The sequence below is a fragment of the Crassostrea angulata genome, chromosome 1 (assembly GCF_025612915.1).
Source record: "Crassostrea angulata isolate pt1a10 chromosome 1, ASM2561291v2, whole genome shotgun sequence".
Classification (NCBI taxonomy): domain Eukaryota; kingdom Metazoa; phylum Mollusca; class Bivalvia; order Ostreida; family Ostreidae; genus Magallana; species Magallana angulata.
This window is the reverse complement of record NC_069111.1, coordinates 9,200,566-9,225,858: the sequence shown is the minus strand read 5'-3', so window position 1 is coordinate 9,225,858 and position 25,293 is coordinate 9,200,566. Positions and strand designations below refer to the sequence as shown.

At 34.2% G+C, this 25,293-nt stretch overlaps 4 protein-coding genes across 5 annotated transcripts; 3 read left to right on the top strand and 1 right to left on the bottom strand.

Annotated features, from left to right (window-relative positions):
- Positions 1-234: 234 nt before the first annotated feature.
- Positions 235-11,480, top strand: LOC128178318 (E3 ubiquitin-protein ligase Siah1-like). The gene is made up of 7 exons (XM_052845433.1): positions 235-333; positions 879-1,009; positions 5,127-5,288; positions 5,571-5,703; positions 6,301-6,407; positions 6,728-6,920; positions 7,334-11,480. The coding sequence occupies exons 2-7, from the start codon at positions 913-915 to the stop codon at positions 7,509-7,511; spliced, it is 870 nt and encodes a 289-aa protein (XP_052701393.1). The 5' UTR covers positions 235-333; positions 879-912; the 3' UTR covers positions 7,512-11,480.
- A 1,414-nt stretch (positions 11,481-12,894) lies between these two features.
- LOC128178310 (histone-lysine N-methyltransferase set-17-like) lies at positions 12,895-16,673 on the top strand. Its single transcript, XM_052845422.1, has 9 exons — positions 12,895-13,006; positions 14,545-14,629; positions 14,737-14,922; positions 15,190-15,242; positions 15,335-15,377; positions 15,497-15,561; positions 15,647-15,832; positions 15,931-16,162; positions 16,247-16,673. Exons 2-9 carry the CDS (start codon positions 14,575-14,577, stop codon positions 16,516-16,518), a joined length of 1,092 nt encoding a protein of 363 aa, XP_052701382.1. The 5' UTR covers positions 12,895-13,006; positions 14,545-14,574; the 3' UTR covers positions 16,519-16,673.
- A 205-nt stretch (positions 16,674-16,878) lies between these two features.
- On the bottom strand, positions 16,879-18,998 carry LOC128178328 (HEAT repeat-containing protein 1 homolog). 2 transcript variants are annotated; one of them, XM_052845445.1, is made up of 6 exons: positions 18,642-18,730; positions 18,372-18,486; positions 18,004-18,109; positions 17,478-17,777; positions 17,315-17,366; positions 16,879-17,196 (listed from the first exon to the last, which is right to left on the bottom strand). In XM_052845445.1, the coding sequence occupies exons 1-6, from the start codon at positions 18,686-18,688 to the stop codon at positions 17,043-17,045; spliced, it is 774 nt and encodes a 257-aa protein (XP_052701405.1). In that variant the 5' UTR covers positions 18,689-18,730; the 3' UTR covers positions 16,879-17,042. The 2 variants fall into 2 exon arrangements, with proteins under 2 accessions (XP_052701405.1, XP_052701413.1); XM_052845453.1 differs by lacking the exon at positions 18,642-18,730 and adding an exon at positions 18,962-18,998 and having other exon boundaries at positions 16,881-17,196.
- Positions 18,999-20,703: 1,705 nt separating this feature from the next.
- Positions 20,704-24,478, top strand: LOC128178301 (salivary glue protein Sgs-3-like). Its single transcript, XM_052845410.1, has 6 exons — positions 20,704-20,777; positions 20,863-20,904; positions 22,043-22,081; positions 22,545-22,649; positions 22,825-23,610; positions 24,281-24,478. Exons 1-6 carry the CDS (start codon positions 20,747-20,749, stop codon positions 24,409-24,411), a joined length of 1,134 nt encoding a protein of 377 aa, XP_052701370.1. The 5' UTR covers positions 20,704-20,746; the 3' UTR covers positions 24,412-24,478.
- The last annotated feature ends 815 nt before the right edge of the window (positions 24,479-25,293 follow it).

Below are 25,293 nucleotides of genomic sequence, written 5' to 3'. Positions count from 1 at the left end.
AACATCGGGATCGAAGTCCAATAATTCAAGATAAGGAATTGGGGTTCTGTTAAAAAACATGTAAAAACTTTTGCTACTATCCTAATGTTTGCTCATCATTTATCAACAGTGTGGAAAACTGAAAAAGTTTTTTTTAAATACCCTTTTCCAAAAGTTATCATTGTACAGTTTTAGAGAAGAATGAATTGATCGCATAAAAAAGGAATCTTTACTTTTTGAAATTATCCCTCATGCAAAGCCGGAAGTAACATAGTCTGCATATTTGATGACGTTATACACCGATCGAGAGGTGACGGGCAAGAGTGCTACTACAACAATCTGTCTTTGGCGCAGGTTAGAATGCTTTGTAGTGTAGAGAAACTTTTGATTTCATTAAAAAATAATTCCATGACATATAATAAACATCCTTTAAAGTTCCAGAAGATAAACATTGCTCTACGACGTCTGTTATAATGTCAATGTTATTGTTCGTATCCGCCATTATTCCTGGCACTGTATCCCATGTATGACGAATGTGTCCTATTTACATTATTAAGAAATTATTTTATGGCTAGATCCTCAAGGCATATAACAAAAACCATGGAACGAAAAGACAAAATGATCTATGTATTCAAAAATAGGATATTCAAAATTGAGGAATGGATGGTGAACGTTAGAGTAACTTCGTTATGATGGTTAAAATAGCTTTCATGATGAATATATATCCATATGTAACAATGGATTTTTAAAAAAATCACGGATATACTCTGAAGTTCTCTCTTTAATTGCTATGATTATTTTGGTGTGTCTGAACTACATGCAATTCAGCCTGACCCGATGACATCTTACAAAGTTTATCATACTTTGTCAATGTTAAGTGTTCTCCTTCTTATTTCCAGCTCCTAGCGTGTCCTTGATTGGACAACAGCTATAATGAGCCTCAGTCGTCAGCCGTCTTCCTCGGGTAAACAGCCCCGACAAATTCACAATGGGGGATCCTCTAATGTAACCACTACACAATCAGTCTTAGGTGAGTAGTATGTTTCTAGTAAGTGTGTGTATGTTCATTTTGTATGCACGTCCCTCAATAGTACACAATCATATGTTTATACACAATCCTTTGCAGTTTATGTGTTGGTATTGGTGACAAACTCTACTTGCTAATATTCAAACACCGTGTGCGTTCTTAGAAATTAACTCACAAACTAGCACATATTTTAAGAGTTTTTCCTAAAAGCCAAAAACTAACATGTGAATTGTAAAACCAACCTTTGTCTCACTGTATCAAAAAATGTCAGGTATGTAAAATTAGGATATTTAAGAAATAAACAATGTTATTTAGTGAACATGGTGTTATGAATAGCAATTGCTCTGTTGGCATATTCCTAGCGCGCATCATGGAAAATATGCCAGCAGAGCAGTTGCTATTCATAATGCCATGTTCACTAAATAATCGTTGTTTATTACTTATATTTGCATTTTACCACTCGCAAATACCCTGTATTAGCCTAGACCTAAGCATTTAGCTATTGTATCAAAAATTAACATTCAGACTGTAATGTATCTTTTTAATTCACATAGATTTGTTAACAGAATCAGTGATATGTTATAACAGTAATTCCATATAAAAATTAAATGTTATTATAAGACATGTTTTAATTAAATACATCAATTTTATGGAGTTGGAGAAAACACATGACGTATCGTATAGTGGTTTAAGTTTATAACATCATGGAAAAGTATATAATGTCACACCTTTAGGACGTCATAGTATACAGACAGAGCAATTGCGATTATAGAAAAATAATTGTAGTTCCTCCATATGGACTTACAATGGGAAAGAACAATGTATATGCAAATATATGTTTATGTCTAAGATACATTCCTAATCATACTATTTTAATGAAAATGAACGTTATTGTAAAGAAAACATAAAGTGTCATGATCAGTGTGTTTTCATATTTTCAAGTACTTGTTCCTTAAATGCTTTTACTATTTTGTAAAGTGAAGTATGATGAACTCACATGTAGATTGAGAGTTGCTATTTGACAGGTAAACAGCTAATTAAGGATTTATATGTAATTAACAACAGAATTCAAAGTTTGATGTAAACTTTACAACTATACTAATGATATGCTGTCAGATATCCTCTTCCCTAGTCCAGGCTTTCTGATACGTACACACCGCTCCTCACGAACCCTTGGCATATTGTGCTATCAAAAGTAGGGATTTTTTTCATGATTTTTGATTGGGTTTGCTGAAACCCTTCAACCAATCAAAAAATGCAAAACATATCTGATTTAATGGACATTGTTTTGGTACTGTTTATTCAATAGTGTCTTTAACACAAATAGCTCAAATCCCTTATTTATGTAGTCTATCTGAGCCTTCATGATGCATACATGTATCATTCAATGCTGCAGTAATAAGTACACCTGATTGTGTATCAACAGAGACATGCACTTGTACATTGAGGATTTACTTACCTCAGTCTTACACTCTTCGAATGAATTCAATTTATCTGTAATATTTCACATTATTCCTAGTAATTGAATACACTAGGCATTAAAACGTTTGTCCAACTTGTCAATATCAATGTCTATACAGGCTGATATTACTGCACCAGGTATGGCATCTTTCATTATTTGGCTGATTTAAAATAAGATCATGATGAAAAAAAAATCACAACTTTTGATAGCACGGTATGCCAAGGGTTTGTGGGAAGTGGTGAAGATCAGATGGAATTTCATAAATTGACATAAATGCTAGTGACTGGAATTTAAGACTGAAAAAGTGGGTTACAATATGGTCAATTAAAAGTAAATCTCAAGACTGACATACAGGTACAGTACCAAAAATGTTATATTTTTACAAGATAAATGATAGGATATTCACGGTGACGCACGATACAATAGGGTTGATACATGATAGGAAAGGATAAATGATGTTCATGATAAACAAAAAAACAAACATTTTCCGAAAAATAAAAATTTTGATTCCACATTAAATTAGGTTTTTACATAATGTGTGTGAGAGAGAGAGAGAGAGAGAGAGAGAGAGAGAGAGAGAGAGAGAGAGGAGAGAGGAGAGAGAGAGCACAAACTTATCTGAATATACTAAACCAGATCCACCCCTTCAAGTGCCCTTGCATCTCTAAGATTTTGTAAGATATGCCAAAAGAGACAAGCATGGATTTGAATAGCTTCAGAATACTTTGCAGTCAGATATTATAGACAGGATGTACACAGTGCTAGCAGATTTGATTGATTTTTTTTTAATGTATCGTATGTGATAACTAGCTAATTACATGTGAAAGGACAGCAGTATATTTATTATCACCTGTTTATTTCTACACTATTCTACCTGACACATCGTCAAGAGAACTTTGAATATGTGTAACAATATACCCGATGTGAGTACTGAAATGATTGGTAAGTGAACCAAAGATTTTATTGTACAATGTGTACCTTATGTCTTTGAAATGAAAGAGATACAAAGTTAGAGTTAATAAATACAGTCGAGTCATTAGAATTTGTGATGGCGAATGTTCATTGATTCTGTAGTTCACTCCATGTATTTACATCCTCAACAATTAAATAATATGATAAATTCTGTATACATTATAGAGATTAGGAGTCCATGAACTTACATATCACAAAAGCATATGAAAAAATTGGTATTTCATGACATTTCAAATGATTCCACAGTATGTACAGATTACTGTAATACATGCACCTGTGAATAATGACCAAAATAATGGGTTCATTAAATACAATTTTTAATCCTGTTTGAGCTGATGAGTAAACTAGCACAGTCGTTTTAATTTTTTGGGGTATCATTTGTTTTTCTCACAACATATTATGCCACGAGGTACCGGTAGCTAGAGAATTCACGTACAGATAAATATACATGTACAAAAAGATAAAGGAAGAGCAGGATAGGTCCAAATACATTCAGTAAATAAAATATATAGCCATATACACTTCAGGTATTTTAGTTACTTGAAGTGCAGCTTGGTATTTTGGAAGACACAAGAAAACACAGAATTTTACAGAATTTGATTTTATGCAGTAATTGTGACTTCATTAGCACAATATATATGAAAACTTTTCTTATGGTTGAAAAACCATCACATTTCTTACGTGTAAATATCAAGCACTAGAATTGGTGGTGTATGGTACATTAGTTTCGATTGTTGGATTGTTTCTGAATAATGTGATGTTCCTGATATCTAGAGTTCATTTAAAATAAACAGCAGTCAGAATATTACATGGCGTATTTCATTATAAATTAGTTTACCGTATATAGAATTTTTAATTATGTTGAACTCAGTATTGAAATATGGCAAATAATCTGCACTTTTTATCTTGTTAGGCCTTTCTGGTACATAAACATTGAAAGATAATAAGTGGACATGAGTTATTATTGGAATATCTTGCTCATTATTATATTTGACGTTAGCATATTTTAAACATGAACAGCTTTAAAATTTGATCAATATTTGGTTAGGATCTATGTATATAATCTGCCACATATAAGATGATATGAATATTAATAACAGCACTGGTAGATGTTGATACATTTGTATTTAGATCTATTGGATTTTCCACCATCTTAAGTTGCACTCTTTCTCTTAAGCTTAGTAAGTACCGGGTACCACAGTCTAGGATCCAAAAAGGTGCAAGTGACTATGAAGGGTTTACATGATATTTGAAATGTAGATGTTTCAAGAATTTCTGTATTGTGAAAGCTGAAATAGAGATATTTTACATCATTCTTTATAGATGCATATTTAAAAAAATTCTTGAAATTTGAGACCAATTGTAGGAAAGATAATACATATACATGAAGTATTTTATATTTCCAGTCATTTTCAGATTGTCAATACCTGGTACATCAATTTAAGCTCTCTAAAGGATGACTAACAAAAAATTGTCTATTCAAGTTTTCACAATAGTGTTTGAAACATCTGAAGATTAATGAAAGCATTAAAGTGTTTATTCACTTTTTTCTTTAATATTTTCAAATGTTTTGTATGTACATGTATATATTGATAAGTTTACAGGTATGGTAATGTAATAATTGTGATCCATGACATACTTCGGTGTGTGACGGTACTTTGATTGTTTGGTTGTTTCTGTCCACAGCTGCTGCGGGGAGCAGTAACTCAGACCTGGCCTCCCTCTTTGAGTGCCCGGTCTGCTTTGACTATGCTCTCCCTCCCATCACCCAGTGTCAGAGTGGCCATATTGTCTGTCAGCCGTGTAAACAGAAACTGAACATATGTCCCACGTGTCGTGGGCCACTAGGTAAGATAAACCCTGAGAAAAACAAGAGGGCTAATATTTTCTCATTGTCACTGAAAATTCTAAAAATATGACATACCATCATATAATTTGGTCATAACCTAAGCAAAGAAATTTCATTCGATATTTTCAATCTATGTAGCTGTTATATTTTTTAAAAAGTATCTGATTTGTAAACTATGAATTGCTGATACGTCATTCATTTTACATTGAAGAATTAAACAATGTTTTATTTTTATTTTAAATGTTAGTACATGTACCAATGCATGCTTCGTTTTCCTGTAGGTAATATAAGGAATCTTGCCATGGAGAAAGTCGCCACAACGGTGATGTTTCCCTGTAAATATTCCTCCAGTGGTTGTCCGGTCACTCTCCTACACACAGACAAACAGGAGCATGAGGAGACCTGTGAATATAGGTCAAGTATATCTGATACCATCATCACTAATTACAAGTCTTCCTTATCTTGTCATGTTGAAAATATTAGCTGAGTATAGACAAAAACTATATTTATGTCACACAACGGTGATTCTGTTTCTGTAGAATCTGGAATGAACATGTAGGGCAGATACGTACGAGGAAGTTTTTCACAACTCGATGTAAACCATATTATCTCTGCTCAGTATCTTTGATAGACTGAGATAAAATCTTTCAGCTCTTTGCGTATAAAGAAAGAAAATACTGGCACTTGTTAATTATTGTGTTTATCAAACTTCTGTTTTATTGATGTATGTACCTGTATGTACAATCACAAAGCGATAAAAGAGTTTATTTAACAGTTATTGTTTTAGAATAGTTGTGAAAAGTAGAAATGATTATTTGTAAACTGCATAAAATTTTTTCTTCAGTTTTGAGAAGAGATGTAGAAAAGTTACTTAAGAACTTTCCATTAGTGATTTCCTTGACAATGCCCTGTAAATTGAATGAATGATGATTTTTTTCAAATGATTTTCAACAATTAGGTATCTTCTTGTACCAAAGTGGTTTGTTTTAATTTTTGATGTATTTTTTATAGACCGTATTGTTGTCCCTGTCCCGGAGCTTCCTGTAAATGGCAGGGGTCACTGGAGCAGGTCATGGGTCATCTCATGCAGCAACACAAGAGCATCACCACCCTCCAGGGTAATAAAGATCTCTCTCTCTTTCTCTGTCTCTCTTGTTCCCTGTCTCTCTCTTTCTCATCAAAACTGTTTGATTAAAATGTCCAATAACATAAAGTAGAAGCATTAATATTGGTGGAGGTTCAATTTCAATGGATACCCTTTACTCACAAATTATCAACCCTGTCTTTTTTTCAATATATATGTCAAAGAAAATCCATAAATTTACATTCCAAACAAACCTTTAATACATGACAGTCTATGAAATTTGGCCCACAAGAATCTAGATGATTTCACAGTGTGTAGTTCAGACCTGCAATGGACAGACTGTTTTGCTTTCAGGTGAAGACATTGTGTTCCTGGCTACTGACATAAATCTACCAGGGGCAGTAGACTGGGTTATGATGCAGTCTTGTTTTGGTCACAATTTTATGTTAGTCCTGGAAAAACAGGAAAAGTTGGAGGGACAACAAATGTTTTATGCCATAGTACAGCTGATTGGTACACGCAAACAGGCCGAGAACTTTGCTTACAGGTACAGATAGTCTTAGCAAGAAATAAATAACCTTTCACCTTAAAATGTAAGTCTTTCCTTATTAATAAACCAGTCAAAACAGAAAAAAAGAACTAACCAGTAAAAACTCTTTTAGATTCAAGTGTTCACCTTCTTATTTAATAGTAGAAGTTTCTATTATTGCTATGATAGAGCAGGCTAGAGAAAGCAATATCACGATGGTCATTTTGCACAACTTATTTTTACAATCTGCTGAGATTTTAAACTTTAATGAAATAACTGATACAAGAATGTAAATAGAAACTCTTTTGATTGTCAAATTCTCTTTACATAAAACTGAAAGTTTCAGGAAGGGGGGTTGATCTTAATTAGTCATTTATGTGATTTGTATTGGAAAAAAAGGTTGAATCACTGAGAATGGTTTTACATTTCAGACTGGAGCTGAACGGCCATCGTCGGCGGCTGTCTTGGGAGGCCACTCCGCGAAGTATCCACGACGGAGTCCAATCTGCCATTGTTGCCAGTGATTGTCTAGTGTTTGACACAAACATTGCCCAGTTGTTCGCTGACCATGGTAACCTTGGCATCAATGTCACCATATCCATGTGTTGAGGGGGTGGGCGTGTACAGACAAGCCAAAGACTGTCCCTCCCTCAAATTTTAAGATTCCATAGTCAGAGAAGAAGTTGATTTACGTAAGCATTGCTGGGCTTAGATATCTCACAGAATTCTACCTAACTTTTACCATAATGCTTATATTTTGTCTTGACTTGAGAGGTACTCGGCAAAATTAAATGCATTATGAATTTATCAAAAACAAGGAATGCCAAAGAGATGTAATGCTCTTTATCTCATTAGTGGAAGCAAGATATGGTATTGTACGTGTGTGAGAGAGAGAGAGAGAGAGAGAGAGAGAGAGAGAGAGAGAGAGAGAGAGAGAGAGAGAGAGAATATAATATGTACAGTGTACATGTATGTATTTTTCAGTGCTATTGGTCTTATTTTGTTCAAGAGTACAAGTGAAATGTTTAAAAGATGTATCATTTTGAAAATGTGATCAGAGTTTATGTCTCCGATTGTGGAGTTCGTGTCATATTACATATATATCATATCTTTATTACCTTAATGGTGAATATTTATTACAAAGATTTTTTTCATGTGTTGTGTGTATGAACTTCATACAAAATCTTTGAAAATTGTGGCAGAGATAATCTCTGTTTTTGGAAGTTCATAATCTCTGTTTTTGGAAGTACACTGTTTGTTAAGTTGAGATCCTAAATAAATTATCTATGATATCAATTAACGGTAATGGTAAGATCTTTTTCATGCTTATCAAATCTGATACATGAATTAACATATATATTGCATTTAAATAACATGTGTATATTGATATTCTGTGTCAGGAAAAAAACAAAGTTTTGATTAAGTGGGAGTGTAGTGCTTTGTTTGCAATGAAGGTATGGAAATGTTCCGTCCATTTCTCTGTTCTTGACGTTTGTAGGCATTCGGTATGTCATCAATTCTTAAGGAAATAGTCAATCTCAGTAAACATGGGCATGTATTCAGGAGCAACTTTTTTCTCAAGTTTTTTTTTAACTTCATTGTAAAGCTGCTAATCAAGTGGGGGTTTTTTCAGTCTCATAATATAAAAATATTTTGAAAATGCAATTTTTCGTTGAATATGCAAATTTTTGTGAACATGACGGATCTCTGATATGCCTTAAAAGTTTAAAAAAGAAAACCAATACTCATAGTTTTTACATCGAAAGACAATAAAATAATCTGTAACCAATGTATTTTTATCATTATTCAATAAATGATCTTTGTTTCTTCAAAATTACACACATATAGCTTGACAGACAACATTGTAGTTGCCTTGAATCTCTTGTGTGTGTGGTCAACAAGTGTGGATGGGCGTCTGTGAGAAATACAACACTTGTTTTAGGACACCTTAGTTACTGTTTAGAATTTTTAATATTGAATTTGTCATTCGACTCTAAATCTTGATTGCTGCTCATGGTTCATGTCTCATCTTTTTATAAGGGAGTTCCAAATATGATGAAATACAGCTTATGTAAAGCTCACAATTTTTATGGTGTGAATATTACTGGAATTTAAGGACTGTTTCAATGATTTTTATTGTGCGAGTCGGCCATTAAACTCTCAGTACTTCATACATGTACTTTATTGTATAATTCAGAAGTGATTGCATGTATATTATGTGTGCTGTTAATGGTCTACATATCCGCTTTCTGTGTTAGATTTAGATCATTTCTGAAAACTATATAACCAGAATATGCCATATATCATACTATTACATGTACGTCATCTCATGTGTTCAAAGTCTACAGTGTAATTCATAATGAATTTGAAACTGTTTGGTATAAAGTTCTGAAAATGATATGTTGTTTGGAAATCCATCAAATACTGTGATGCAATACCTTGTGGAAAAAAACCCTGTATTAATTGTTTACAATGTACTTAATATTTTTAGGGCAATAGTATTTTATATCATTTTTCCCAATAAAATGGTTAATGAACCATTAAGTAAGAGACGCAAATAGCAATGTTTGATATATTTTTAAAAATTAAATTGATTTCCGGAAGTGAAAGATTTTAACAGTTCTTGAACAGTTCTTTATATGAAATATGTTTCACCCAAACTGCAGAATCAGATTTTGGACAAGAGCCTAAGTCTTGTTAATTCTTGTTACTGTTAGAGGGTATCGCTGCCAGACATGCATTTGAAAAGTTTTAACCGGGTTTTGCAAAGGAAAAATTCAGTTATTGAAATGGTGGAAATGGTTGATGGGCGGGCAGCTTCCAAAAGGGTACCCTTATTTTACGGATAACTCCTCCTACAGTTTTTGAAATAGGAAGTTGCTGTTTTGCAGATTAATTGTTCATATATCAGAGATGTGAATACTTTTTGGATTTTGATTTTTGATAATTTTGGAAAAAAATACAAGCTGTTTAACTTAGCCATAATTTTCGCATAATATTGCATAAAGGGTACCCCTATCCTCCCATAGTTTTTAATATAGGAAGCTGTTGTTTTTCAGATCAATTGTACATATATACCAGAGAGGTGCATATTACTTGGATTTGATTTTTGATAAATTTTTTTAAATACAAGCTGTTGAACTGAGTCATGAGCATATTACTTGGATTTTTGATTTTTGATAATTTATTGAAAAGATATCAACTTTCGAACTTAGTAATTTTTTGCATATTGAGTACCCCATTTCACTGGATAGGTAATGTTTTTAATTCAGGGTTGACAATTGGACTATGGACATTGTTCACAGAAAAGAAAACGCAGTATGCTGTCACATTGACAGCTTTTAATCCTACTATAATAGCCTAGAATTTGTTGCCTTTGAAGTCAGTCGTTAGCAATTTCAACATTTGACCTTGATTATGGTTGCAGGTTGTCATCCTGGTAAAAGATGCAAACAACATTGAAATCCCTTCTTTCTACATGTAGTTGACAAATAGTCAGTTCAAGAATGAATATCAAGATCATCAAAATGCATTTTGAGTGCAAGGTTAAAAGGCATAATTTACGTATGAATCAGTTTTGTTTCATCACAGTGACACAATAGCTTTCTTACTCAGCAGAAAGTTGGGTATTCCCCCATAAGCCATATTTTTCACATCGCAATTAAAAGAAATTCAGAGAACTTGTTTTGAATTATTGAAACAAGATCGATCTGTTTTAATGTATCAGTTGTTAAATGTCACAAAATCTGAATTTGATGGTAACAATTGTGGTTCTATTGTATTGGGTGAACTCTAGGTGGAAGATTTCTGCCTGGGGGTGATGGGTTTGAGGGCAGGTAGTTCCAGGTACCCTCCCCTCTCCATGATGTACTATCACATTTTATGGCATCTCTAGTAGACGTTTTCTCTAGTCATTGTTTCTCATTCACTATATCATTTCAATATCCATGCTCTGCGTGTGTTTTGTAAATTGGGCGTATTCTGATGTCATTTCTTATGCACTCTGTGTAATATTGAGTTTTGGCATTGTTGTTAGAATCATATATTATGTAATCAAAGAACCTGCAAGTGAAATTAAACATGTTTATTCAACGTGTTCCGTGTGCTTAGTTTTTGAATGACACAATTTTGTATATACCCATGTCTCATTTTTGTAATTTGTCCATGGAAAAAAAGTTGGAAATAAGTGATAATGTACAACTGCTTGAATATGAAATGTGAATCTGACATACTTAATAGAAACATAAGTTTATACAATTATAATAAGACTTGTATACTTTTAGATTTCAGACAGTATGTATTTCGAGGATTTATGTAAAAAAAAAAAAATAAGCAGATATGTAGCCTAATTTCAAGACTTCACGTGTAAAAGTCAGCAAATTCTTGTTACTTATTAAAACGGTGAATGTTTACCTGCGTAATTATAATGACACTGTATTTACAACAAGTCCTTTGCTTTATTGAGAGAAATATTTGGTAATGCCTTAAATTACAAGTTGAAATCTATTATTGTCATTAATTCATAAAGTTGGTGTAATTATGTTTACCTATAAGAGAAAATAAATCATATATAGATGATTGTTTTTCATTTGTTGTCATAGTTACCATGACGTACACTACGCCGAGGTGTCCAGGGCTGCGCTCATGATCGTAGCAGCTAGCCTAGCCATTAGGTCGTAGATATCTAGGTCTATTGAACGGACCGCTAGGTCTCAGATTTTGAATTAAGTTAGAAATTTTCAACTAAAGACTGATTACATCGACAAAGTTTGAAATGTACATGTTAAAATTCATTATAACTTATAGGATGAACAAAACATCACTAAGCAAAGAGATTTTATGTTTATTGCTACGTGGTTATACATGTGGCCATCTCGAATTTTCTGCTTAGCATAAAATATATAGGCTATACTAATATCTACTAGGTTAGGCTAGGTAAACTTACCGCTCAACAGCGTAGCCGAACGTAGCAGCTACGATCTTGAACGCAGCCCAGGAAGCGGTTAGAGATCAAGCAGTGCGTTAGTGTGGGATGGGGGATGTATCATCATCTGTCATACAGCTTTCGAAGTTAGCCTACACAGTTCTTTAAAATATTTTCATCAATAAATCTATAACCCAAAACAGCAAATTTGTTAATAAGTTAAGATAGGAACAATGAATAGAGGTAAATAATTCATAAGACACACAGATTGCAACTAATGGCAGTTAATATGAGCCGACACAATATTTTGAAGTTTTGCAGATAATCTGTATCACCTTTTAGAAGTAAAAGAAAGAAGGCATTGTTGAACAGATATCTTATCATTCGTTAATCACTTTAGCATTGAGACTTACTTTTCTGATTAATTTACTCAACTTCTGGAACCATGATTTTAGAAATATATCGCACACGCGTCGATATCGCAGGTATGATATTTGGATAAACGCACCTCGTGTCCCCGGAAACTCCTACTGAGGCAGCAGTGTGATGCACAGTGGCTTGTGTCTTGCTATACGATTGTCTTTTACTTATTAACAATTTTTCATTGTCAGTGAGTCCAAAGTCATGACTATGGACTTAGTGACAATTAAAAATTGTTAATTACTAGAATAGTAAAAGACACAGTTATACAAAAAAACAAAACAAAAAAATACAACGAAACAACAAAACCGAAGAAACGCATCACAAACACCATAGATATAGTGAATTTCTCTAAGATCTAAAATTATAACAAAGATTAAAGGTTTCGTGCCCGGTGGTGCTGGAATATTGGACGTTGATGTGACCCACCGGAAGTTCAGGGATCGAGAGTGACACGACAAATGACAACTGGGGCAATCATGTGTCGTCTGCAAGCTTAATCGTACTTATTCTGGTAACAAGAAGTATTAATAGCTTAACTATACAAAGCGTCAAAAAATAACCGCTAAAATTTAATAATGAACATTCAATCAATTTTACTGTGTATTTATAGCTGTAGAATTTAAGCGGTTTACATGACTGAGTCACGACGGTATAGAAGTATGAACGATCGATCCATCTTCAATAACCTTTCTTATGTCAACTTTTTCTGCTGTATAGTGTTAGATGACTACTTTATGGGCTAATGCTTTGATCAACAGTAAGTTTTACTCTTGTTTTAATTTTATGAATTACTTCTATACAATATATACTAGGTCAAAAACAATCAATTAATGGAGTAAATACATAAAAAAGAATTCAGTAAAAAAAATCCTTTATAAAATTGAAGTGTTTTAATTTTTTTTAATTATATTGATAAAGATATGATATAAACTTTATTGAAAGAACGTGGTGTAGAATTAAATTCACTGTGAAGAAATCATGTAGTTTGCTGTCTGAGGGTGGACGTTCGTATCTTCGAAGAGTGGTAGGAGTTATAGTATTGTACATAATGTCAGTATTCTATCTTCATGACGTAAAAGAGCCCTTGATAAGTCTGCTTATGTGTTCATTGCCGACCTAGAACTTCCATTTCTAATTAAAGGCCACTATCTATATTAGAATGTACTAAATGAATGTACTATACATTACACAAAATGTTCTGTACAACACACAAAACTCATAAAGTATGTGCATTGCGTTTCTATTTATTCTGTTATTTTACCTTAATTCTAGAAAATGCAAATCAAATAAAGATACCGAAGTTAATTATAGATTTTAATCATAATTAAAAATATCAAATCAAACTTCCCTAATTATGTACAGATAGATAATTGATTGAATAGTTTAAACATTTGGAATGTGAAATCAAAAGCAAAAGTAACAATCCCTCTTTAAAAAAAACAAAACAAAAACCAAAAAAAAAAGCTTTAAAAAAAACAACAACTTCCCAAAAGACTGTTTTGAAAAACAACAGGAAAAACAGTGAACAGAGAAATGAAACAAAAACAAAAATCGCAAGATTAAAGCGCCGAAAATATAAGTGGTGGGAGGGATGGTGACAAAAACGCTGTCAATATTTGTATTACTGGGTGCTGGATTAATTTATACATGTATATGGTATTCATTAACCATTATTGCTCATAACTTCAACAATCTTGTAAAGAAACACTTTATAAGAAAAAAAAACAATTGAAAACAAGGAAAGAACGTTGTATCCATCAGCTGTCTTTGATTGGTACAATTCTACTCAATGAATATTCTTCAAAGAAATAAACATGTTTATTCAACCGCATGTTGTCGCTTTGATGTTTTCGTGTGTGGTATGGTATGATCCCACACTCCTGTCAAACACGGAGGGGCGTTAACGACAAACACATCATATAATTGAAAAATTGCAAGGTTTTGCAAGGTTTATGCGACCTTGTGCGTTATTTTTTTTTCAAGTGAAAGCAGGAATCATCAATCGTTTTGTCGAATCAGCGCATGAATCATGGACTAAATTAATGATTTATGGAAAAAATAAGAATTTGTTAAAATGTTGAAAATAAAAATAGATCGAAAATTTACATTCTTAATCTTTCTCAGAAAAAATAAATCTCTAGTAAGGACATATACATATATAACCCTGTCGCTCTGTACAGGTGGAAACGTATTTAAATTGGTAAGGAGAAATAGATCTCTAATGCTTTTTATTTCTTTAATTAAGTAATTCTAAGATTTGTCAAGTACTTTTTTTTACATGTTTACATTCTATAGAACTACCCAAAAAGAAGTAAGGCTCCAGCCATGGCAAAGCTTAACGAGAAAAGGATTCTTTCATTTCTTATCATAGGTTCATTGGGTCAGTGTCGTTTTGAAAATATATTAACTTATGAGAATGAAATGAATTTAAGACGCTGATATTTTAAATGTCAACTAATCGGGTGTTCGAATCTTTATTGCAAGCAGTGAGTTCGATTCATACAGCTGAATGTGGCGGCCATCACTCTCTGAAATGGACCAATCATTGTTACAGCTTCCATGCGGAGAAAAGGTCACGTGACGACGCGTCATATGTGTGTCATCAAGAGGGAGGTTATCTTGCAGTGATTAACTCGAAGGAGGAAGAGAGCTTCATTGCTGGGTACCTTCATAGTAAGTCATTGAACGTATTCTTATAACAAAACCATAGAGTTATACAGTAATTAGTCAATGAATCTAAAGTAATTTTTGCATCAACAAGATATTGACTGATGTACTAATTCAATATTGTCCAGAAAAATCCGTCAAGACTGTAGACTTTGTTATGCATTACAAATGAATATAGATACATACAATTCAATTTGATTGTCGTTTTTTTTTTTTTTTATCAAATATTTACGCATTTTGATATAAAGCCTTGACCCAATATCTTTTTTTTAGGAAATAAAGACACGATATTTGACAACACAGATTTTAGCCATCTTAAACACGAGGTAAAATATACAATGATTAACCGTTGGACATAAAACTACCGGAAAATTTTATTTAACTTTTCTTTACGCCACAGTACATGTATATTTTACAGGAAGAATATCTCATGCGAGAGAAGACAAAAATTGAAAGAGAGTGTGAGTTTTGCATAGATCTTTTTCACTGTTTCGTGTGAAAACTAAAATTGTTTTAAATAGGTGTGTTAAAAATAGTAATATTTGATATATGATAAATCATTCCCATGCTCTGTTTTCAGATTGTAAGCATTATTTCGAGGGTACGCTGGAACAGAGCACATTAAATGTTTTAAGAAAGAACGAGGTAAGACTGTTCACGCATTACCATGACACCGGATTTCTGTCTCTGATGTTCATAGCATCATTAACACCATGCATCCCACCCTCAGATCTCCCCGAGTCTCCCCAACAGGGCGCAACTGACGACTCCCCCAGGATTCTCCATCCGGCGGTCACTCATCCCGCGAGCTAACATGGGCGTGTGGACTGACGCATTCGTACCCAAACATACTATTCTTGCTGAATATGAGGGAGAATTTGTCGAAAGCCCAACAGACTTTACTTATTGCTGGCAAGTAAGAGGTGTAGTATTTTGAAGCAATGAATCGCAAGTTTCTTGTTAATGGAGCAATAATTTCATCTTTCACATATTTTATTTTGTTGTTATTTTAAGATAGATTCTGGTCCACGTAAGCTGTTCATAGACGGTAAAAATGAGAACATAAGTAACTGGTTGCGATATGTTAATTGTGCCAGAAATGCATTCGAGGAAAATACAGACACATTCAACTGTGGGTCCAAGAAATTCTATTACACAATTAAAGACGTCCATCCTAACAATGAACTGTTGGTCTGGTATGGGACGTCATACGGAAAATGGCTTGATATTGAGAAAATCAATCCTGGTGAGGCACCAAATTAAAATATCAGTCTTGTATTCTTTAACGTAAAATAAAATAATCAAAATATATCATATTTTTCTATTCTAGAAAACGATTTTCCAAATGGATCTTTAAACGCACGGATAGGGAGTATATACTACACACGAGATAAATCGTGGATAAATTATGACCATACACATGTGACTTATACGAACTGGTCACGTGACCTTAAAGCTAGAACAGGCAACCGATCAGTGGGTTTGATATTGACATACAGAAACGGAGAGTGGCAGTGGATACCAGAACGAGATTACTCCTACTATGTGAAAAACAATTCAGTGGAACTTCCTTTTGTGTGTGAAAGTTCAGAAGGGACGTGAGCACCATGACGACCTATTTAAACGTACGCTACTTTACTTGAGAAACGAGACTTTAATTTTTCCATACATTTCTAAAATGTACTGTCCATATTAATACTTTTTATTAGAACTAAGATGTTTGCAAGAATATGATAATCTTTTTGAATTTATTATATTTTTGACATAATTTGATTTCACATAATTATACATGAATATTTCATTTTAAAGCACTTACTTGAACAATGCATGATGAACAATCTTGACCTAGTTGTCAGTGATGTTCATCAACTTTGTTATAGCTTTGTAATATTGATAAAATATGACAATCAAGTCTTTAAATTTTCTTTTGTACAATTACGATAAAAAAAACTTCTCAGACTTTATAAAGATAAGCAGACAAATTTATTTTAATTATTAGGACTTTCATGTCATGATAAAACAGAGATTGTAGAATCATTTCGTTTAGTTAACGCTAAAACACAAACCAATCAGTATAGAATCCGATTAATTTACAGTATAATGGGGCCGCTGCCACAGTAGTAGTTTTAAAGGTCATCCACCCGCAGAGTCTGCGTGATTCTGTAGATCCTCTGACGAAGGGCCTCTTTCTGTTCTATAAGATCCTCCTCTATCCGCTTAGCCTGATTCAGTAACTCATCGATAAGAGAAGGGACTCCCTCTTCAAACTTTTCTCCATCTCTGTAATGAACGTGTGGAATATGTTTTTTAAAATTGTTTAGAATACAGAGAGAGAGAGAGAGAGAGAGAGAGAGAGAGAGAGAGAGAGAGAGAGAGAGAATTTATCAATTGTTATTACCGAAACAATTCCATCCAGTGCATATACACTTTCATTGACTTCTCACTCATGTCTGAAAGAAACCCAATCTATTTATTATCTCTCATATATACAGAGAAAAAATACTATCCGTATATTATATAAGGATATATTTCTTAATGCAAAAATCCAAATTGACTATCACCTTTAATTAAGTCAGCAATGCTCAAGTCATCATAAATGCTTTGAGGCGACCCCTCGGAATCTTCCCTTTCTGAACTGTCGTCTGTTGCCTCGGTTGACGGTGTCGTCATTTCAGCTGCTTGTGACGACATTGAGCCTATATTTAATGAATCTTTAGAGAGTTGATTAAAATGAGTTTCTGTATTGGACTCATGGTTTTCTTCATTCTGTATCTCAGAATTAGATAGATCTTCGGACGTTTCAGGAGATAAGAACATCGGATACGACGTCAAAAAATTGTCACCGAAGAGTTCACCAGACCCTGAATAAAAAGATTTCACGTGAAGATGTTGGTATACAATTACAATTTAAAACAGTCCTAATCTATTGTATGCATCTCATAAGAAACAATATCAACGTTAATTGGAGTTGTCGCAGAGAACTTATCATCAAATCAGAGAGCAAAAAGAGCAGTGTAATTAATTTGTTCTCTCGTTGGAAACGCTGCTGAGCACTTGCCAATGGACAGGTGCGCTCGACATCCTTACCTACAGCTATGTCGGGTGTGGTAAGGAGACTGTTTCTGTCATCGCACTGGTAATAAGGGGATGATTTCGGTATGTCAGGGGTTGTTGGTGTCACAAAACCTTCTTTCTGAAATAAACACATACAACTGCACACCTTTACAGTACATTTGCATGCAAATATTTCCCTCTTTAATCAACACTTTTCATTTTCTATTTTTATGTAACGAGATGTCTAACTAATTGCAATTATCTTATAGCTTTACAGGGTCTCCGCACAATTGACTATTGTATTCTACTTGGAATTTGATTTTAAAACTGGATGATGAATATAAAAGCTCTTATAGCACATTTTCTTTTCGATTATAACATTTATAAGCAAATATAATTACATCAACTGTACGTCTTTTCTTGGGTGTGTCGTGTGTGTATGCATCATTATCTTCCTCGCCGTTTTCTTCTTTCTGCAACGTTCTGAAATCTGTCTTCTGCATCAAGAAAAGGAAGCTAAAATATAAAAACAATAAATATATTAATTAAGTACTTGCGTTTTATTGACCCGGGCCCAGGACATTTTCTTCTCAAAACAAATTCAAAACAAACACAACATACCACCCCCATCTCCGAGAAAAAAAAACTTTTTTAAAAATACTTTTACTGACCACCGACGAACCACTTTTTCAGTGACTCTACAGCCAACATTTTGCATAAGTTAAAACCAAATATCCATAGGTTTTGTGGTACGTTTGTGATGTTATACCGTACAAAAAAATTACGAAATGCCTAACGTTACTGAACTGTAACTGTAAGCATCTGTCATCTTTGGTTTAATTTATCAAGTTATCTTTAGCATGACTTTCGTGAAACCTTTGATACATTAACCTAATATGGATGAAACCTTTGATTCATTAACCCTATTATGAATGAAACCTTTGATTCATTAACCCTATTATGAATGAGAAGTTATCATGTATTACCGTACCTGATGCCACAATGTGCAGACGATATTTACATTCAAGAAGAGTTCTTTAATAAGGGGGATAACTCTAAAATTTATTTATAATAGGTTTTGATCCGGTGCGCCCCCGAAAATCAAAGTTAGGAAAAGACGGTGATTTATTTTAGAATAATCAACAGGAGGGAGTAGCTTAATTTGTTCGATCATGTTATTTTATCTTCGGTAGGCAAGGGTGATGTTAATATTTCTATTTTCATTTCAATTCCTTACATTCTTCCGAAAATGTGGGGGCGATGGGCAGCTTCCTGATACTTCATTTTAAGGAAAAATTATGTTTGCTGCGATAAAAAGTGTGTGTGTGTGTGGGGGGGGGGGGGGGGGGGGCTGGTCCCTCCTTGATGCTATGTGACTGATGGTTAGGTCTAACCAAGTGTGTGTGTGTGGGGGGGGGGGGGGGTCTCAGCCCCGCCTACACCCCCCCCCCCACCGGTTCCGACTACTATGCACAAAATGAATACTGCAGTAGAACTAGAAATATTGTGAATAGAGAAACACCGTGGATCGTCACCCTTAGCTAGCCAAGATGGTTAATCTATGCGACTCCCCAGTTTTCAAGAACGTTGTCAAAGTGATTACATATTTTAAAAAACCTGGCTTAGTTACATGCACAGATCCAGACCCCCTAGATGGGGTGGGGGGTAGGGGGTGGGGGTGGGTGAGTGGTGGAAGGCTAATTCTAATTGCAAAGGTTGGGGTGGGGATAGGAGGGGTGGTTCCAATACCTCTTTTCGGAAACGTTAATTGTGAATTTAGACTCTCCAGGCCAATTGCCCACTAGATCTGCGCATCTTGTGCATTGAATGTCTACAAATTTTGGTATTTACTATTTGTCAAAGAACCACGATCAACACCAGGCCATGAAATGCTGCTTTATCTCCTGCACTTTTGAAAGGAAATTACAGTATATTAAGCAGTTTAGTTTTCAAATCGGTGTGTTGTTAAATTATAAAAATGTGTAAGCTTCTCAAACCTTCCAATGTATATGAATCCATGTCTTTGATTTTACAGACCTTAAAATATTTGTAAATTTCTTCGTCTCCTAGTTCTCTTTACCATTTTTATAGAATTAGGATGATAGCAATCATATGATTAAAATGTAAAATTATAAACTTAATTTGATGTAATATCAGTTAGTTTTTTACCGAATTAAAACCATATAACTTTTTTAATAAAATACTGACATGTTATATTAAATTACTGATCTGTTTTATCTAAAAGATACTTGTACTGATGCGGCGCCTCTAACATGTCTGGAAACAAAGACAATAACCCATTTCGTTCATTCAATGTCGAGAGGTGCACTGTCCTTATTCACGCAATCTTGTCTGCAAACAAGAGAGATACAGCCTGCGGTCAGTAAATCAGGTAAATTCTTCGACAGGTAAACTGTCGCCAAGTTACCTGATAGTCTGCAGCCCAGCTTCTAAAATGTCGCAGAATCTGTTCAAGATATTGAATAATATGTACAAGGTTCAATCTCGCATTGAATTTATAAGAGTATGGTTTTGTAAACGTGTAACTATATCTTTTTTTGACTGACCATGTGTTTGATTTGATTATGGTCAACAATTTACAAAAATTATGCATATGTAGGAATTCGAAATGAATAGCGATCTTTCACATATTTTAGACCCTGGTTTCAGCAAAATGTTGTTAAGATGAAGGTGCTTTCTTTATCCCCGTAATGTCAAGAGAGATTGAATAATTGGCTCAAGGTGACCAGATTCTTATCATAACCCCTTGGCCAGAATGTTGAGAATATATGTCGCTTTTTTCCTTGGTAAGTCAAACCGTAAAATATATGCCAATATTTACAATCCGTTCGTGTTAGCAAAGATAACTGAATTCGTCTTTTTCTCATTTAGTCACAGGATGTCTGTCCTTGGCCATCAGGGAATATCAGGAAGGTATGTGAACTAATTTAGATGAAAAACCGAGAAAGCTAGGAAAGGAGCTTTTTATTACATGTATTTGTTGATGACAGCAATATATTATTACGCGTATTTGTTGATGACAGCAATACGTTATTACGCGTATTTGTTGATGACCCAGACAGCAATACGTTATTACGCGTATTTGTTGATGACAGCAATACGTTATTACACGCATTTGTTGATGACAGCAATACGTTATTACACGTATTTGTTGATGACAGCAATACATTATTACAAAAATCAATTCCAAGACCGTATATAAATTATATGCATAGTTGTTTGGTGGAGTAATATAACTGGTTGGATGCAATGTAATGAAGGTTTCTCTCATTTACTGTTGACAAAGTTGACATCATTTCATGGTGCTGGTAAACTGGTTGCTTTAATTGTAATTGAACATTTACTGACATTATTGTTTTAGTGAAAAAGTTAACACGCGCAGTACGACATTTTTGCAAATTTGGCGATTTTTATTTTGCTACCATAGGATATTTTCGATGCAAGGTGCTGCAGCACACTAAGCATGACACATTTTGTGAATTCTTCATTCGAAAAACTTTTTTACAAAAAAACAAACAAACGAACAAAATTGTAACTGATTTAATAAACAAACACCACAAAACATTACTTTGTACAATTTACAAAAAATATATGCAATTTTAGCAGCAAAGAATTTTGTAACGACAAAGTGTTAGCGAACATGGCAAAATTTTTCTTACATGTTTTTGGTACTGAAATTTAGACTATGAATTTTATAACTTATGAGATTTTGAATAATATCATGTCCTTAATACGTTTAATTTTAGAGCTTTTTTATTTTCTTTTTCAAGCTGTAAAACCAATATATACTGTTGATTGGATCTAAAACGATCTTTAGGTTTGGTTTTCTTGAGCAATAATTACTATATGAAATAGTTACAAATACACGACTTTCATATCAATCTTAGCAGGCAGTCTATATTTGTTAATATTGCTGCACCTTTTTTTCCATTATCGTAGTAAAAAAACCCAGTTCATTTTATATTCTTACGCTGATTTTTAACATGTGCCACCGAGTACAGAATTCTTATCGAAAAAATCTCATTATGTTTTATGACATTTTCGTTCACAGATGGAGTACAGGGATTACGAAGAGATGCTGTTTCAAACGGTGAGACAGACGTACACACACACAATCTTTTGATTTGGTATACGCCAAATCTTTCATTCGTCGGTATAGATTGTCTAAAACTTTAAATGTCAGGACCTTATTGCTTAGTCTGGTATCTATTACATATGGCATTAAAACTGTAATCAATATGGCCTTATTACTAGCATTTCTAATCGTGACCTAAACCCCTTCAGAGTGTTGATATCTTAAGCTATAAACACACTTTTACCATATCAGTCGACGCGAATTTATATCTGTGTATTTGCTAAATGAATATAGTTGATATGTTTATAGTAAAATCGCCAAGATTATTTTCAAATAGTTATGATCTAGCATCATAGCAGAGAGCGTCAACGATTGAATGGGCAAACGATAGAACAGCTTGCTGCACATATCAAAAAGCACCACAATCATAACAAAATTAGTTGCAATACTTTGATTTTAAATACTATATTTTTAATAGGGTGTCATAACGACGCAGACTGTACGTCGCATGTGTGTTCCTCCAACCAGGGAGCCAGCTGCGAACACTTCCACTGCATTTGTCATCAGTCGTCTGCTCATGGAGGTAAGAGAGAGAGAGAGAGAGAGAGAGAGAGAGAGAGAGAGAGAGAGAGAGAGAGAGAGAGAGAGTGTGTGTGTGTGTGTGTGTGTGTGTGTGCAAGATGGTATCCATTGTTCATTGACATTCCGACCCAATTTTGACGTATTTAGTTGAACTAATGTTTTGACAATTCTAACAGTGTCAGTGAACCACACGACACATAGCCATGGAGGACACGGACATACGACAACCACAACCGAATTACCTACAACTCCACTGCCCTCAACAACACAAGCTTCGACAACACTGCCGACAACAACAACCCAGCAATCCACGACACCATCCCCCTCTACAACGCAGTCATCCACAACATTACCGACAACTACAACGCAAACATCTACCACACCACAACCCTCAACAACGCAGTCATCTACAACGTTACCGACAACTACAACCCAGCAATCAACAACACCGCAACCATCAACAACACAGTCATCAACAACATTACCGACAACAACAACTTCTTTATTACCATCTACAACGCAGTCTTCAACACCAAAACCAGTTTTGTCAACAGAAATCAAATCAACAACTATGAAATTGACGACTATTGAGCGAGCAACAAGTACCAAGCCAACTACCAAACCAACAACAATGCCAACAACTACTAAACCAACAACGTTGCCAACAACTACGAAACCATCAACATTGCCAACTACGACCAAACCAATATTGCCAACAACTGCCAAGCCAACTACAAAACCATCTACATTGCCAACAACTACGAAACCAACAACATCGCCATCAACTACGAAACCATCTACATTGCCAACAACTACCAAACCAACAACATTGCCAACAACTACCAAACCAACTACATTGCCAACTACAACCGAAACAACAACAATGCCAACAACTACCAAACCAACAACAATTTCTTCACAAACAACTTCTTTCGTCACTGTAAAAACAACCAGTTCTTCAGGTGAGTGCAATGCCCTTTAAGCAATTGTGTTATTGCAGCATTTCAAACTTAAGGTGCATGGTATGGGACATCTGTCGATATTAATGTAAATTAAAGTACATTATAATTGAAATACTTTCACCGGTTTAGAATTTTCAAATTTTACAATATTTAACCAAAAAACTAGCTTTTAAAATATTTGGAGAGGTAAAATTTTTAAATCCCCAGCGTGATTTGAACTGATCATGACTTACAGATTAGTAGTAAACCCTCTAACCCACTGCGCTACGCTGTTAGGTGACAATATTGGGAAAGAAACTACATATATAATTACACTTAGTTTTATTGTTAATTTCGATCAACAACACGTCACAACATGGAAGTGACCCATACCACCTTAAGTTATACGCTTAAAATTTGTTATTCATTCGTCAATGCTATTATAAATAAAGACCTCTTGTGTATAAAAAAAAAGGGTATACTGTCTCGATATTACTTCATCATCTCGATGCTTGATATATATCATCCTTGTACATGATATATTTCTTTATAATCCTTCGGTGGAGTAAAGGATTGGTTCTTAAATAAACATAATTGAAGAAGAAACCAACCATAATTAGATTATGAATACACGTCAATACTTTGTAATATAACACAAGTATTGTTTTTTGTTTACATATCGCTATTCCAGAATGTCCCTGCACCTACTATAACACGTTCATTACTCTGCCTGGGATAGGCACGATGCATTGCGCCAACCCCGACAGGCGGCGCTGTATCGACGGAAAATGTCACTGCGTGGCGGATCCCGACGCCCCTTGATTTCTATGCTGTTTTTTGTGAGAGGTTGAGCTGTATTGTTCAAAACGATTAAACCATGAAGACATCACACATGTTTTAGTTATATTTTGCATAGACACTTTGAACTGATGATTCGCCACCACCTCCCTTTTTTGACAATAACCCCCCCCCCCCCCCCCAAAAAAAAACCCTTATCTCACGGGAAACACAATTATCCCTTGGACCACCTCTGGAAAAAAAAATTCAAGATTCTTACATGGGAATATCATTAAACTCTTATTAATATGAATTAATGTGGGTCAACCAGAGCATATCGGGTAATAATGAATTCTCGTGATCAAAATTTCATGACATATATATTAGTTCTGTTAATAAGAACAATAAAGTTTTTCCTTGATTCTCTATCATCGTTATACTCCAAATTCGAATTCCTGTTCTTTTCAAGCGATCAACGTAGGTGTGTACGTGGCCGTGTACGCACACAACTCCCTTTCAGACTTTCAGTGCTACCAATAAGTCCTTGAATTTCCAACCATATGGTAAAATTAATGTCCAAGCTACTTTCATTTAGAACTATCCAAAATCAAATGTTAAGTTGACATGCAGCTAAAGACTATCGTATACTCTTTAAGGTTATTTATTTCCTCTAGATTATTAGAACTATTGCTGTTTAGAAGTTTACCTAAGGCGGTAACTTTTATTTTAAAAATAAACTATATGTTTTAGAAAAAGGTGTAGTTCAAAACTATAGTTACTCTCGGTCAAGAGTTTATGATGTCATCTAGTTGCAGACATTTTGTAGTTTGAGGATAAACATTTTTATCTTACACTGATTTAGACGGGTGCGCCTTTGATTATAACAACATCGTAAACAAAACGTACTAAATTGTTTCAAGGTGTTCT